The sequence below is a fragment of the Cryptotermes secundus genome, unplaced genomic scaffold, assembly GCF_002891405.2.
Source record: "Cryptotermes secundus unplaced genomic scaffold, Csec_1.0 scaffold514, whole genome shotgun sequence".
NCBI classification, from domain to species: Eukaryota; Metazoa; Arthropoda; class Insecta; order Blattodea; family Kalotermitidae; genus Cryptotermes; species Cryptotermes secundus.
The window spans coordinates 1,675,198-1,692,948 of record NW_019739218.1 but is presented as its reverse complement, the minus strand read 5'-3'; the positions used below and the strand labels follow the sequence as shown (position 1 = coordinate 1,692,948).

The 17,751-nt window shown below is 40.4% G+C and overlaps 1 protein-coding gene across 9 annotated transcripts in view; it reads left to right on the top strand.

Annotated features, from left to right (window-relative positions):
• LOC111871718 (YLP motif-containing protein 1) overlaps positions 1-17,751 on the top strand; it is a 120,207-nt gene that overhangs the window by 29,815 nt on the left and 72,641 nt on the right. For 8 of the 9 annotated variants that reach the window (XM_023865006.2, XM_023865003.2, XM_023865002.2 and 5 more), the window contains 4 exons: positions 5,015-5,513; positions 8,727-8,837; positions 8,934-9,038; positions 13,108-15,561. In XM_023865006.2, coding sequence (XP_023720774.1) covers positions 5,015-5,513; positions 8,727-8,837; positions 8,934-9,038; positions 13,108-15,561 — 3,169 coding nt within the window. The remainder of the gene's footprint in view (positions 1-5,014; positions 5,514-8,726; positions 8,838-8,933; positions 9,039-13,107; positions 15,562-17,751) is intronic. The other variant, XM_023865005.2, reaches the window with a different exon arrangement.

Here is a 17,751-nt window from a genome sequence, read left to right as displayed (position 1 = left end):
TACATGCTCCATTTCAGCCGGTGTAAAAATTGTCATTTGGCAGTGTTCAGTCTCATGTAAGATATTGTAGATGTAATAGCTTTCAGGTGCCATGTTGTCTTCTTCATATTTACAGGGTGTGCTTATGAAAGGTATCAAAATAAAATAATTATATCTCAGAAAACATTTACTCTGCACATTTATAGGTTACACCATTACAAAGGGGAACTGTTAAGGTTTTTTTTTTCTGCTTGTGTAACTTTCACAATAAATTTCAATGTGGGCTTCCTTGGTGGCATGAAAAATATCCAGATGATATTTGACCTCATTCCATGTTGCTTAAAGCATGTTTGGTGTTAGCATAGCCACAGCTCCCCTTATGTTGGCTTTCAGGAGTTGAAGGTCATTGATCTTAACCTGGTAGACAATGTTCTTCACATAACCCCACAAGAAGAAATCCAGTGGCGTTATATATGGGGACCTAGGAGGTCAAGCGATTGGTCCACCTCTGCCGATCCATCTCCCAGCCATCTCTCAGTCCGGGTGTTTCCTAGCATGGTGGGAGAAATGTAGCGTCATCCCATCTTGTTGGAGGATAGTTTGAGGTGGTAACTGGGGCAGTGCAAACAGCTGCAGCATGTCCAAGTACAAATGTCCGGTCATAGTCTTTTCCAAAAAGAAAAGCGTTACAACCAACATGTCCTGCATTAAGCTGGGCCAACATTCATTTTGGCGCTGCCTCTCTCCAACCCACATGTGACATGTGGATTTTGGCCGCCACAGATCCTGCAGTTGTACCCATTTACAACTCCATTGGCATGGGACTTCACCTCATCTGAGAAGCATGCTTGGTGGAGGAAATCAGGTGACACATCAGTTCTTTCCAGCATGTTCACAGCAAAGTTTGTGCATGCTACATGGTCACCCTGGTTTAGTTCATGAATCATTTGAGTCTTATACGCTCTTAGGTGGAGCCTTTTGTGTAGCGCATCTTGCAGTGTTGAACGTGGAATTTGTAACTGCAAGCTAGGAGCAAGAATTGATTGCACGGACTTCGCTGGAATGCCTCTCTAATGTGATTGACATTTTCTTCAGAGGCCTGTGTCTTTCCAGGAGGTTTTTCATGCAGCAGACTCCCTGTAGTCCTCAGTTTGTTGTCCCAGAACCAAATGCTTTTCTGTATAGGAGGTTGACATCCATATTGCGTTCTAAAATGATACCGGACAGCTTTAAGAGATTGCAACTTTGCTAGCCACTACACGCATTGAACCTGTTCCTCTGGTGTTGACATCGTTACTGAGTTTGCCGAAGGTTACCAGCTGGGCATGAAAGAATCAGAGTTTTCCTTTCCAATGGCATGAATGGGATATATGTGTATGACAATTAGTTTCCAAGATACAGATGTTTTATTTTGGGTACCCTTTATCTGGACAGCCTGTACATAGCTATATGGACATTCTATGTATCAGAATATTAGATCAGATATCAGCATTTAGATCTGGATCTATACATCCACTCCCCAATATGCCTTCATGGCGTACTGCTTAATTAGTTAAGCACAGGGAGAACTTTACTTTTTTACCTTTATCAGCATTTAGAATCAAGGATCAAGTTATGTTTGATTATGTAAATATTTTATACGTCTTGCATCCATAATTTTAAGATACAAGGAGGTTCGAATATGACCGGGACTGATGTGTGTAAACAAGCTGCACTGCGCAGCAACTGTGCGCCCTTGAGAGTGAAGTCACAACCTCCACCCTCCTTCCCGTTAGGGTTAGAACCTGTTCAGTCCTGTCTGGGAGTTGCTAGAGTGATGAGCGAACAGAAGGTACCGCAGAGCGTGGAACAACGCATTGTGATCAAATTCCTTGTTGGAGAAAACATCCCATCCGCTGAAATTCACCACAGACTCCAACAGTATGGGGAAGAGAGTCTCTCATGGACCCATGTGTTTGAGTGTTGTAAGTGCTTCAGAGAGGGCAGAGAGTGCGTGGAGGATGAACCGCATGATTGTCGGCCGTGAACATCCGTCACCGAGCCAAACATTGATCGTGCAGATGCACTTATTCGTGAGAATAAGCGCATCACTATCAAGGAAGTTAGTGCAATGCTGCCCATCAGTGTTGGTAGTGTAGAAGACATTGTGAAATACCACCTGCACTATCGCAAGGTGAATGCACGGTGGTTACCACGCACTTTGACGGATGTGAACAAAATTGTGCGCATGCAAGCTGCCAGTCGTCTCCTACAGCAGTTTGAAGATGAAGGTGATGCATTTTTGAAGTCTAAAGTGACCACCGATGAAACGTGGGTGCACTACTTCATTCCCGAGACCTAGCAGTCATCACGCGAGTGGCGGCATACCAGTTCTCTTAAACCCAAGAAAGTGCGGAGGAGCTGTTCGGCAGGAAAAGTGATGGCAACGTTCTTCTGGGACTGGCAGGGGGTTAGCCATGTAGACTTTCTGACAGATGCCAGAAAAGTCAATGCAGCTTATTACTCAGACCTCCTTGCAACAGACGTGAAAGAAAAGATCCAATCCAAGTGGAAGACACATGGAAAGCAGGTAGCCTTCCTTCAAACTATGCACGCCCCCATATGGCCAAAACAACAATGGAAACCCTCCGGAAACTGAAATGGAACCTTCTGACACATCCGCCATACAGTCCCGATTTGGCCCCAAGTGATTTCTACCTGTTTGGAAAGCTCAAATCAGACTTGCAAGGCATGTGGTTTGTGGACAACGCTGTCATCCAGACTGTTCGGGAGTGGATATGCCTCCAACCACAAGCCTTTTTTGAAAAGGGCATCAGGATGCTTCCAGAACGTTGGAAAAAATGTGTTGACTCCTGAGGGGAGTACGTTGGAGACTGACATGTGCAAGTAAGTGTTTGGCAATTATGTTTTTTTCTTTTTAAATCAGTCCCGGTCATATTTGAACCACCTTGTAGCATCTGTTTTCTCTGATGATACGAAAAATTAATTTTATTTTTATCCAAAAGTGCCGTAGGCTTCTCTCTCCCCCCAATTGGGATGAAGGTGGGAGGGAGTAATAAAAGGTCTATTCAGGTTTACTTTTACTACCAAAACCCTGTTTTTAAAAGTGCTGTTAATGGAAGATGAATGTTGAATTTCTTTTTGCTGGCCCAACGGAAAAGTTGGGATCCTAACTATGGTCTCATTTTCTTTCATATTTTCCTCCTCTTTAATGTTCGTTAATTCTGTAATGAGCTGTAGAAATTGTCCCTTAAAATATATAAATTCTCCATTTCTTCAACACTGAAGTAGAGAAACATAAGTTCTTTGTATGATATGAGGTTCTCACAGCAGTAGTTATGAAGAGTTCTGTCTTCTGGGATGTGATGCTTTCACTTTGCTTGCTGCTTTCTTGCTTCACACACTCTTTATCCCTGAAGATGGAGTTGACATTTTCCTCTGAAATAACTGACTTTCAGCAGACTGCACAGTGTTATATCCCAGAAGATAGAACTCTTCAGTAACCCTTTACCATGAACTTTACCTTAAAGTTGCAAATTTTCAAAATCCCCTTCATGATCAGTACATTGTTATTTGAAATCTTGTGAAATGTATATGTTATGGTTGTGTTGTAAGCTTTTATGGGTTGAAATTTATTTGATTTTAACTTGAACAATCTCCACTTTTTTGTGGTTTGATTATCACAATCTATAATTTCGTTTTATGACTGCTCTGTATGTGACTGAGTTCTATTTTATGTTGTGTATGTTGAAATATTGTGAAATGCATATGTTATGGTGTCACATAAGCTTTTGTGGGTTGTAATTTAATTGATTTTAACTTTAACAATTTCCACTTTTTTGTGTATGTATAATTTCATTTTATGATTGTTCCGTATGTGACTGAGTTCTATTTTATGAACTGTTCTTGTGTATGTTTTGATTTCATTGTGACTTGTTCATCATCCTAGGCTTCGCCAATAAGGATTTATTGAATTTAAACAATAAATGAAAAAAAAAATGAAATTTATACATGACTAATTGGGAGACTTCTAGGTAGAAGCTGGTTTTCTGTTCTGTATAGTACCTCACTATTAAAAGTCTAGGAGTGTTGTATCAAATACCTACTCATCTTCCAGGTGAAAGATCAGTGAGAGAGCCCCTGGCACTGTTTTAAGTTGATCTGATGTGTCTTTTTTTTTTAAGTAACTCCTTTATTGTTTATACAGAATTTGATGTGGTGGAGAGTTTAATGATAAATGATAAATGTTAAATTATGCTGGGATGAAATTCTCATTGCAGTGACTGAAGAGTATATAGTCTTCTAGGTTGTAATGCTGCATAGTTCAGAGAGAACCTAGTAGTTTCGAAGAAACATATAGCCTGTATCATAAGAACTGATGCTAAGTTTGCTCATGCATCTGCTTTTTTCATAGTTAATCTACTTTTTGGCCCTAAACAGGGATGAAATTGTGATGTATGGACCTGTTGTGGGGCAGAGACTTTGAAACAAATGACCACGGCTGTCACTGTGCAATAGGAGAAATCAACCATTTCTAGGCAACGGATTGGTAAACATGCTTGCAACTGTAGAGGAACTGTTGAAAGCGGTGTCATCTGTTGGGTCTGCCTTGATGCTATATAATGAGGACCGCAGTTGGTAGTTGACAGCTGGGATTGAGAGAGTTGAAGGTTGAGGGAACTGACAATAGTTCTGCATGGGTTGCTGTGATGAAGAGGACCTGAGTGTGAAAACTTTAGGTTCAATCCAGGCTACATGGCTTTACAATCAAATAGACTTGCGTTCTTCATGTATTCATTAGTTCATAGAGAGCCTATAATATCAGAGAAACTTATCACCTCCATCTTCAGGGTCAAACAGTAGGCCAAGCAGTAAACAAGCAGAAGCAAGTAGCAAGCTCAAAAAAATGCTTGCTCTTCATTTTCATTTATTTTTGCAGAACATTGGAAAGTTGCCTACCCAGTAAAGTTTGATCCATTCCATGTTTTCAAGGTTTGACCACTGCAAGATGACTGACATTATTGTTTCTGTTCAGAACTTCAGGTGTGACAAATAAAATGCAGGATGGTACTACTGCCAGTATTGCAGACAGTTACAACAACCGTGGCAGCGGAGGAGGTTTCCAGGCTGGGGATCGTGGTGGTATTACTTCTCATCCCATGCCATATTATGGAGTTCCTCCACCGACTAAAGGAACACCACTTCCAAGTGACTTCAACAAACCTCCCCCAGTTCTGAACATTGATGCAGGGTTTGGTAGTAAGGGCAGTACAGGTGATGGCTACCAGTCTTCAAAACGACCTTTTCAAGGACCAGACATGTCTCGAGATCAGTTTCCTGATGACAGTAAGAAATCTCGTGGTGAAGGTTATGGGAGTGGATTTTCTCCTTTAAAAGGAGAGGAACATGGTGGCAGAGGAAGAGGTTCACGGGGAGGCAGATGGGCACCTCCAACTTCCAAGGAGCAAGAACCGTCGTGGAAAATTCCACCTGAAAGAGATTCAACTCCACAGCCTGTGCGAGCCCCTACCAAGGTGTGTAGCCTGTATATTTCATGTCCTTATACAAGTATAATGTGAGCCACTTTGTGAGGGAGGAGGTAATTGTCTTTTACGAGTAAGTCAGTATATGGCTTGGATGGTAATAACTGTCAGGCATATCCAGAAGAAATACACTTGTTACCTATCTGATATATTCGTCACAACATCAACATATAAAATGTATTATGGTTTATGATTTTTGAGTTTTCACAATGAATTTTTTGTTACCATTAGATATAAAACTTGTTCAGAAACAAGGCTTTTGTCAGTGGTAATTTAATTACAGGCGTCCTTCTTGCACATTACTGAATATGATCATAAATTTGTTTAAAACCAATGGGAGCCTCGTTATTTCATGACCCTGTGGGCCTCCATGGCCTTTTACAGGGAAAGCTTTAACTTTACATTGCTTTTTGGGTTTGTTGGTGACAGCATGGCCCATGTTCTTTAAAAGAAAAGCAGAAGAAGAGGAGTTTGCTATAGTGGTTAGGTTTCATTAGACACAGTATTATAATATATTTCAGCATCTTGTTGCATTTATATATCTTTCACACATAATATATTCAGTCCTCATTGCACCTTTCTTCACTTTTATTTCTCCTCCTCATGACATGTTTTGGCCTCAGACTGTCATCATCAGGTATTTTTTCTAAGCCAAAACTGCCACACTGTATAAAATGTATAAAATGTTCACTTATTTACACACGTGAAAATGTGATGTTTCATGTTTAATTTACTAGATGTACACTCGATATTTATTTGCATTGATTATTTTCACTCACTTTCTAATATAACACAAAGAAAGGGCTTATGAATGGAAACAACACATATACACCAAGTGTTATCATTTGTTCCTCTTTGTGTGTTGTTTGCTGCCCCTATGTTGGACAAGTGGAAGCGGTCCCTAATATAGGTGCAGAAATTATATAATTTAAGAAATTTCAAACCAAAATTAAATTAGAAAGTGAGTGAAATTAATCAATGCAAATAAATATTGAGTGTACATAAACTAAATTAAGCAAGAAATTTAACATTTTTACGTGTGTAAATAAGCGAACATTTTCCACGTTTTATACAGTGCGATAGTTTTGGCATAGACAAAACATCTGATGGTGGCTGTTTGAGGCTGAAACATGTCGTAAGAAGGAGAAATAAAAGTGAAAATAGTTGCATTGAGGACCGAATATGTTGTGCATGAAAAACAATATAATAAATGAGATTGTTCAGAAACATGCTGTAACTTAGGCTGATTTCACACTGGACCCATGTGAGCCAGTCATGTCCAGTTGCGTCGGACTCCCGTTGACTCATCTGACTGGCTTCACATAGCAACACAAGGAAATGTCGTAATCTCTTTCACACTGCACGCGTCTTGTCCAGTCCAGTCATGACTGGCAGGACTCATCAGGTTGAATTTCTTGCCAGTCTTCATGCGTCTCGCTTATAAGTCACACACGCTTTAATCAGATTCATTTGTAACATGTTGTAATATGGATGTCAAGAAACTGATAATTCTAGTGAGAAGTAGATGTGAAATATATGACACAAAGGACCCAAATCATCGAAATAAAGACTACGTTGCTAGTGTATGGAGAAGCATAGCAGAAGAATTACAAACAACAGGTACGAACTTTTTATTTATATTATTTCATGTACAAAAACTTATGAACTTGTCCATCTGGCCAGGAGAAAGAATGATCACTGACTGACAAAGATGTATTCAGTATGAAACCTAATGACTGAAACGACGTGACTGGACTGGACTCATTCGGTGCAAAGGGACCCTTAAGTTTATCAACTGTATTTAAAATGTTGCCAGTTATGCATTGTTTTGTTTGCATTGGTTGTACTTTATGTATGAAGGAAGGTGTTTGTTTTATACTACTACAGTTAGTAATTTTGTGGACTGTGGTTTTGTTGCACCATATTACAGGATACTCACACTTACACATATCCACATCCTCCCTCAGTGGAAACGCTGCTGAAAGATATTTGCAGGAAGGTCACATATGGCTTCCCTTGTGGCAATGGCGATATCCTTGGCCGACTGAAATCATCCCCCATGTAGCTTTTCTTTCAAGCAGGGAAAGGAAAAGAAATTGAATGGTGTGAGAGTAGGTGAGTATGGAGGGTGTTGCAGAACGGTGACCTGCTGTTTTGCCAGATTATCATGAACATGCACAGAGTGATATGCAGGGGCATTGTTGTGCAGCAACAGTCGGTTCTTTCTACCCCAAAGCTCGGGACACCTACGACAATTGAATTGTGTAGACGGCAAAGAATCTCCTTGTAACTGTGTTTGTTTACAGTTGCTCCTTCTGGGATGAATTCTATGTGAACAATTCCAGATGAGTCAAAAAACAGTTCAAGCACTACCTTGCCCTTTGAGCTGTCTTGGCGCGGTTTCTTCTTTCTTGGTAATGATGGCGACTTCGAGATGGCTGATTTTCGCTTCATTTGCAGATCATGCAGAAAACACTGTTTTGTCTCCTGTTATTAACTGGTTGAGAAATGACCCAGCTTTATCAGCACTATTGAGCTGGTCACCACCAATACTCATGTGATTGACACGTTGGTCTTGCATCAGGATGTGTGGAACACTGTGCTGGGTAACATGAGACATGTTCAGGTCATCAGACAGTATTCTGTGGCAAGTACCATAGCTAATCCCTGGTGCTGCTGGGATTTCATCTGCCATTTGGGAGTGGTTGGAATGCACCAACTTTGCAACTTCTTGGATCTCGAGTTCTTTTCTGATCATTGTTGGCCGACTGTTATGTTTATCATCTTCTGAACTGTCTCCCCTCTGTGCAAAACATTTATGCCACTTAAACAGTACTACGCCCCAAGGCTTCTTCTCCATACACTTGGTTGATAATCTGAAATATTTCACTAGCAGATTTGCCTAATCTTTTGCAGAACTTGACGTTTCCCTGTTGCTCAAAGTGCAACATTCTCAATTTTCAAAGCTCGCAGACAACTACCCTTCACAACAGCGACGTTCTTTCTGAATACACCAAACACATGCAAGTGTATTTTGCTGGTTCAAGAGAAGAATGGACATAGCACCATCTCATGACTCCACGTATCTGCTGTAGTGCGTGACTGTGCCACTATGCCGCCAATCCACGAAATTATTGACTGTACTATGTATAATATAATCTTTTATTTCACTGATTCTGAACTTGAAAGTTTCTTTTCATGTAGGATAATCCAGATGAATTGTCTGCAGCTGAGAAAAATTTTGACATTCAGTTTAAGCAGTGGGAAGAACAGTTCAACAAATGGAAAGAACAAAATATTGATCATCCTGATAAGGTTAGTTTTCTTGTCTGTTTTAATGCTGTGTTAAAATATCTTATTACAATAAGAAAACATTAAACCTGATGTCCCATTCATTTTTAAATTGTGTAGACTCAGTATCGTGAATATGAGGCCCAGTGGGATAGCTGGCGAGAACATCTCTTGCAGCGCAGAGAGCAGATGAGGAAGAAAAGAGAGGCATCAAATAAATTGGCTGTAAGTATACTTGATGTATTACTGCTAGTCGACAGAGGTAGTATTACTTTGGTAGTCTACAGAGCATGTACAGTAGAATCAGTGCATGACTTATAGCCAAGACTTCCATTAAATGAGGTGTGTTTATGCAAGCTATGATTCACATCTAGTTGTAGCCTTTGACAAACTTTGAACAGCAGTCTGCTTCTGCTCTCTCACTTCTGNCGATACGTTCCTCCGAAACGTCGGTTAACACCACATATACACGGTGCCAAATCCCAGAAGACTGCTTTCTTCTCTCACTTCTCTTTTTTTCCCCCTATTATTCTACATACTTATGCAATTTATACATCTTTATACCGCCAGAAAATCATGTCTTATGGTTTTATGATGTGTAAAATATGAAATACAAATTTCACATATGAGATTGAAGTTAGGAATATTGTTGGCATGTGATAGTGAAAAGGAACTCAGTTTCAATTCTTTTTAGTATAATTTAGAACCATCTTTTTGAACACACTTGTTTAATTGTTATATTTTCCCACATTTGACACACTTTCAGGTCACTACTTATTGCTAATTTCATGTGAAAGGATATGTCTACATCATAATCACATCAGACAGCTTACAGAATATTTGCACAATGTAATAATTCTGGTATTTTCCTTATAGGTAGTGTACAGGTAGTTTTGTTAACTTCTGTTGAAAGCCATTACTTCTAGGAAATGCGTATTGAGCATAGAATGAGAGATTCATTCTTAACTACAGTTCTGGTTTGAAACCGTTCTAATTCTGAAAAATACTTTGTGAGTTATGCACAAGTTATGTGTGTGATGTATGTGGAAGCACTTTTTGGTATTCATGTAGTGTTCACTGTGGACAGATTGTAGTAAAACTCTTTGTTGATTAAATTTTATGAAAATCTGTGTAGTGATTCTGAAGTCATTATGTACAGACTTTTCTGCATGGGCACAACAAGAAATATTGCTTGACCTGTATGATTTTTTTAACCTTGGTGCCATGTAGTAATTATGTAATTAGAAGGTATGCTTTAGGATCATGTATTTTAACCACTTTTTAATATTACAAGCACTTGGTAGGCAAGAGTGTTCCAGAATTTTTTCATTATATAGGGTTGTACTTGCTAACATCAAAGAAGATACAGAACTTTCCACACAAGTATATGGTGACTTACTGTCAGCTTATAAGCAGTAGAACTGCTGTACAACAGAGCCCAATATAGTGAAACAGATGGAAAATTTGACTTCTGATTATGCTTTTGTGTTTGGTTCTGACCAAAAGTTTCGCCTTTCCATCAGAGAATTTTGTATACATTGATATCTTTGTAATGGATTAAAAAAGTAATCTTAAGTAATTGCAGATACAGTGCCGTTTCCCAGATGTCTGAAAATTTGCTAAAGCTTGCCAAGTGCTTCACAACTTTTGGTAATGGTTGTAAACTGAAGTCTTCTTTGATATTGGCTTATCATTGTTTTGTACCCCATTCTTACTGCTAGTACATTGCTTTAGTTGTAATTTGGACTTAAATACCGAAGATGATAGGTATCACAAATGTTTATTCTTAACCTTTAACATACAAATGTTAGATATATCTAACAGCAAGTAACACTCTGCCATGGCTGAATGTTAGGTTTACCTAACCCAGGAGGTGTGCTCTCTTTGGGAGTGTTGACAGTTTGATCTTCTCGTTGAATCCAAAACAAACCCACGCATGGTCAAGCCAGTGGTTCATTTGTTAGCTCTGAACAATGAAATCATTTATCACGGTACTGGTTATGATATTATTTGTTTAGATATGACTATTTAAGACCTGGATAGCCAAATAGAGCACAGCATTGTTTTGAGAACTCCAAAGTAATTTATTCATCTGTGCATGCAGATTACTACTATTTGAGCTTGCAAGGAAGTGGGTCATTTTCAAGGATTGGTTTTCAGTAGCGAATTAACAGTCAGAAAGTCAGTGTCAGATTGTCAATTATTTATTTATAAAACATTTTTATTATGTGTCTCAGTAGAGGTATAAAGCCATTGAAGACAGCAATGCACATATGTGCTTTGTGGAAAAACCTGACAGGGTGGTAAATAGTTACGGAATTGCCTGGAGGACATGGAAATAGAAAAAAAAATGTTTTCCCTCCTCCTAGACATGACTATTCTCAATGCCTATTTATTACACAAGTCATGTGGTGGAAAAATGACATAAGAATTCCACACAGTCTGAGTGCGAGATTTGATTGTACAGTCACATGAGGTGAATATCACAGTCAGTGGTGTTTCTTGGGAGAGGCCAGTTTCATCTTAGGCCCAACTGAGTCGATAAGAGGTGAAACATTCACAACACTGGCCATGCAAAGGGAAACAAAAATGTTGTGTGTGTTCGCTAAACAAGAAAATTAGGAGCATCCTCTTCTACTGTAAAAAGTGTGGTGTTGGTCTGTGAGTCAAGGACTGTCCTGAGAAGCTCAGACGCGCTTCAGAGTGTGAGCACTGAATTGAGTTATCATAAACTGTGAAGTGACACAGTTCATACTCACATACAGTCTGAACAAAAGATCATTGTATATAGTAAAGTAAAAGTAAAAAAAGTAAAGCTATCCCTGTAACAGGCCGTGGAGGCCCATGGGGTTGTGAGAAGTTAAGGCTCTCACATGTTCTAGACAATAGGCTCACAGATGGCAGTGAGGTTTGTCAACCTTATGCGCCAGCTGCCCTTTACCCTGAGGAATATTCCTGGTACTCATTTCTGTTAGAGGCTGAGTCGACCCCATGACCATAGTGTGGCCGGAAAAATTAGATCAATTGAAAATATCCAATGACTTCATCAGATTCGATCCCATGACCTTCCTGTTTGTAGCATAGTGCCTCAACCAACTACGCTACTGCATACCCCCTTATCGAATATAGTGTGATTGTTTTCTGCAAAATCGATATATCTGAAGTTTCAAGAAAAACTACTGGTAAGTCCTTTGGAATTTCGTAATATATATAATGTGAGTAAAAAAGTAAGTAAGTAAAGCTGTCCCTGTAACAGGCCGTTAAGGCCGATAGGGTTGTGAGATGTTGAGGGTCTCACATTATCTAGACCATCGGCTGAAAGATGGTGATAAGGTTGTCAGCCTTATGCGCCGGCTGCGCTTTACACCCCAGGAAAATTATTTAATTAATTCCTGGTACTCATTTCTGTTAGAGGCTGAGTCAACCCCAGGGCCATAGTGCGGCTGGAAGGATTAGGTCAATTGAAAAGAATCCAGTGACCTCATCAGGGCTTGAACCCGCGACATTCTGGCTTTTAGCATAGTGCCTCAACCAACTACGTTACCGCATGCCCACTTTTAATATATAATAAAGATGATATTTTGCATTTCATGACAAAATAATCAGAGAATATTTTCATTTGTAAGAATTGCTCTTTTGTGTATATGTAGAAAATGTTATTGTTTTTCAGGCTGTTTTTAGTTCATATTTCTATATTGAATAGAACGGAAAATATGTAGTTTTTTTCCTGAAAGTGTGCAACTTTAAAGACTTAGGGCCATTTAAATTCCAGCTGCAGGAGGCTCTCGACAATTTAAAAGTCAGTATTTTAAAGGTTAAAGCACAGGTACATTCCATGAACTTGAATTCACATCATTCAGTTAATGTCATTTAATTAATGAGATTATATATTGCATTTTTTACTGTTCGAGAGACTATGAACTTAATAGGAAATATATAATCACATCATCTCACAAACCTGAAGACTGCAGATGAAATTGTGAAACAAATTACCCAGAAATTTGATATCCTTGGAATCAGTTATCCATAAATATTAATTTTTCATGTTGCTCAAAACTCAGTCTTCTTTACTTAAGTGTTAAATTCTCACCCTTGGAGTTCTAGTAGTATCCACATAATCATACTTCACATTGATTCATCATCATTGGTCAGCAGAATTCCATTTCTTGACACAAGTTTGTGTATCGTGAGCACCAAACCTGATAAACAATTAATGTAAAATGATCTAAAATGTGGTAATGACTCAGAAATGTTTCATCATATAAAAGAAGTAATGAACTTAATTTTTTCACAGGAATCAAGCAGTGACATTTTCCAGTCTGACAATTCTAGTCGGGGTGGAATTGGCTCATCCCCTGCAAGAGGCAGAGGAGGACATGGACGTGGCAGTGGATTTGGCAAGGTTGCTTCAAATGTGGGGCAAGATAATTTTTGTGGAGTACAAGATGCTTCTAATAGAGGGCCTGGAAGTTTTGGCAGTACTCATTTGCCACAAGAACAGAATGTTGGTGGTGGTTTCAGAGACCAGAAGCCTGGCCTTGGTACAGGTGGAGATTTTGGTGGCTATGGAATGTCACAGCAAGATCATGGTGCAAAGTCAGGAGGGTCTGAACCTCCAGGAAGCTTTGGGGACCATGGTGTTGGTCAACGATCAGTAATTGGTGGGGCCAGCACTGTGGGTCATGATGGGTTTGGTGCCCAGCATGGTTTTGGATCTTCATCTGCACCTAATCAGGACTCCAAGAGTGGACCTGCATTTGGAGGTTCAGTACCATCAATACAAGACCCAAAAATGCTTCAGTGTGGACCAAATAGAGGATTAAGTGATTTTGGAAGTACTGCTTCTCAACCAGACTGTTCTGTTTTAGGTGGTAACTTTGGTGTTCCTCCACCATCTCTGGTACAGCAAGACTTGAAAGGGATGCCAGCAGCATTGAACCAGGGGTCAGGAGATTTTGGAGACTCTCCAGTACCGCAGAAACCATCAAATATGGTGAGTCCTACTCATTCCCAGCAGTTGACATTGGCACCAAAATCCTCTGGAGATGAGAAGACTATTACTGAAGGAGAGATACAGTCAGATGAGAAAGATAAGTCAAACAACACAGGGAAACTAGATTTCACTAAGAATGCTGCAGATGGAATTCCTGGATTAGATCTTCTTGCTGAGCGGGACAAACAGAACGATGCCAAATCTACAGCAGAAGAAAGAGAGCTGTCAGTTGGTCATGATATAGATGAGAGAAATCCTGATGTGTCTTTGAATCCTGGTGGCTTTATTGGACCTGTACCAGCACCCACTTCCACTGAGCAACAAAATGATCAGGGACTTGGTAGGCAAGGGTTTGGGACAAGCAGACCACCCAGTATAATGCCTTTTCAGCAATCAAATATACAAGGTTTTGGCCCTGACAGCAAAGGTCCCTTGAATAACCAAGGTTTCCAACCTGGAAGTCAGAATTCTCCAAATGTACAAGGGCCCTTTAATCAAGGATCAAATATTCCGAATCTTGGGATTGGAGGAAATAAGAATGTCAGTAATAATGAAAACCAGCCAAATCCACAGAACTTTGGTCCAGGAGCTCAAGGTCCAAATCAGTCATATGGGATAGGAAATCAAGGCCCAAATCAGTCTTTTGGTCCAGGATTTCAAGGGCCAAACCAGTCATTCAACCCAGGAAATCAAGGCTTCAACCAATCAGTGGGCCCAGGAAATCAAGAATCAATAAATCCACAAGGATTTGGACCACAAAACAGCATGGGATCCCGCAGATTTGGTTCAGATGGAAATCAAGGTTTTGGTCCAGGAAATCAATCGCACAGTTTTGGACCAGGAAATCGAGGTTATGGGCCAAAGAACCAAAGTTCTTCAGGAATGGGAATTCACAGCAATAACCAGGGCTTTGGATCCAACAATTTTGGCCCTCAAAATAACCAGTGTTTTGGCCCTGATCGATTTGGAGGTGCTCCAGGGCCTCAGCCATGGGGTGATGGTTTGGATGGCTGTAACAGAGGAGGATGGAACCAAGGCCCATCTCGTTTTGATGGACCAGGAAAGGATAATTCACAAGGCATGATGGATAATTTCCAGGGACCTAGGGACAGTTTTCAAGATATGAGGGATAATTTTCAAGGGCAACGTGATAATTTTCTAGGACCTATGGATCGACCACAAGGACCTAGAGATAATTTCCAGGGTCCAAGGGATAATTTTTTTGGTTCAAGAGACAGTTTCCATGGGCCACGAGATAATTATCAGGGTCTAAGAGATGGATATCAAGGACCAAGGGATGGTGGATTCCCAGGGCCAAGAGATAATTTTCCTGGTCCAGGTGACAGATTTCTTGGGCCCAGGGATAATTTTGGAGGGCCTAGGGAAGCTTTCCAAGGGCCTCGTGATAATTTTCAGGGTCCAAAAGACAGATTCTCAGGGCCACCATTTGGAGACTTTGGGCATCCAGGAGAATCAGAATTTGGTCGTGGAGGATCACATGATTTCCCTCCTCCCCAAGACTTCCAGCAGGAAGGAGGCCGTGGAGGACCCCAAGATCACGGATTTGAATATGGCAGAGGTCGTGGGGGCAGAGGAAGAGCACGGGGGAGAGGTGGCTTTGGACCCCAATCTTCTGAGAGAAGCCCTGGAGATGAGCTCAGTTGGCAGCGAGGTGGTGGAAGAGGCAGCAGCAGATTTGGATCAGGAGCAGATGACCAGAGACTGCAGCAGCCAGATCTTGGTCTGTCAGCACAGGTAAAATTTTTAGTTCTGTTATTTTAATTGATGGCATTTAATTCTAGTATAAGAGTATAATTGAAGTATGTGTTAATATTATATTCTATCATCCTGTTGCACTGATGTATCACTTGCTCATTTATTTTTGTCTCCAAGGCAACCTAAAATCATTCAGAATCTCTCTTTTATTTACTGTGACATTAAAATCAATTTAATTGCTAACATGTTACGGCCTTCAGGCAGTTGTTCATGTTCTGAAACCATCTCAGTGCACTAGATCATAAGTCAGTGTATTTCATGCTATTGCATATTGTTGTTCACAATACGTAGCTGATTCCAAAAGTAAGGTCTCCAAAGCGTTGGGTAATTTTTCGTGCGGCTGTTGGCAACCCTGTTGCATTCGTTGCTTCCCCACTCCCCCCAATACCACCAAGCATGCGCGCACGTAGCTAGGACGCTCAGTCTTGGCACGGTTGCTGTTGGAAATGGAGCTCCCGATTACTAAAACTGCGAAGTGTGAGATTCGCGCAGTTGTTCGGTTTTTGAATGCAAAAGGGACTAAACCAATTGAAATTCATCGTCAATTGGTGGAAGTGTATGGCGAGTCGTGCATGGACATAAAGAACGTCCGCAAGTGGTGTAGGGAGTTTGAATCTGGTCGTACTGCAATACACGACGAAAAAAGAACTGGGAGACCGTCAATTTCTGACGAGACAGTCGCGAAGATTGAGCGAGTCATGCGTCAGAATAGGCCCATCACACTCGATGATCTCAGCATTTCGGTTCCCGAGGTTTCCCGAACCACCATTTATCGGGTTTTGACAGAGAAGTTGAATTATCGGAAGGTGTGCGCAAGATGGGTCCCGCGAATGCTCACGGAAGACCACAAACGGCAGAGAGTTGACTCTTCCCCTGAATTTCTTCGCCGCTATGCTGACGAAAAGGACAACTTCTTGATTTCAATTGTCACAATCTACGAAACCTGGGCGTACTACTTCACACCTGAGACAAAACAACAATCACGTCAGTGGCGGCATTCCTCTTCGCCTAAACCTCGAAAATTCAAGCAAACACAGTCTGCCGGTAAAGTCATGGCAACTGTGTTTTGNGATAACGCTCGCCCCCATGCTGCCCGACAAACCGTCGCTCAACTGCAACAGTTTGGATGGAACATCATCACCCATCCACCCTATAGTCCGGACTTGGCGCCCAGTGACTACCATCTCTTTCCAAAGTTGAAAGAACATTTGTCTGGAAAGCGCTTCAACAATGACGATGAGGTGAAAGCTGAGGTTCGAAGTTTCCTGAACAGCATGGAGGTGAACTGGTATGACATGGGCATACAAAAACTGCCACTGCGCCTACAAAAATGCATCGACCGAAATGGCGATTATGTAGAGAAATAAGTACATGTTCAAGATTCAACTGATGTATCCAAAATTGAAAATAAATGTTTATTTTATATTTTCAAACATAGGAGACCTTACATTTGGAATTACCCTCGTATAATGTGTTAGTTTGAAAATAAAAAATCTCTCTCTTTCTTCCACTTTCTTTTTTGCAGCACCCATGATTGTGCCCCCTTTATATGTTTGTTCTCACTAGTTGGGTGTATGTCTCTTACATTGTTCTTGGACACATTTTAGTGTGAACAACGATAATGGCATGGAATACACTGACTTATGATCAGTGCAGTGTGACAGTTTCAATAAGTCAATAATCGCCTGAAGATGGCCAAGTAGAGCCAAAACATGTAGCAATTGATGTGATTTTAATGTAATTTTAAATAAAAGAGAGATTGTGAACAGTTCTACATTGCATTAGAGACGGAAATGAGTGAGCACATATGTATGTATTAAACCACCTAATGTATAATGTATATAAATATGTGTGATATAAGAACCTACTGATAACCCTCCATGTTTCATGTTTTGGACCATTTTACACTATAATTAGGTGCCATTGGAAGTTTTACATTCGTTCTCACAATCCGTAAAATTCAGATACAGTTAAAAGTACAGTAATTTTTTGAAAGATATACAGGGTGTCCCAGGAGGAATGTGCCAAACTTAGGGAGGGTGTTCCTTATGTTAAAGTATTTCGATATAACCCAAAACACATATGTCCAAAGTTGAACGGTTACGGAGTTAATGGCCAGAGAAGTGTGAAACTTTGACCGGTGTTACACACTTGTTGATTACAAAATAC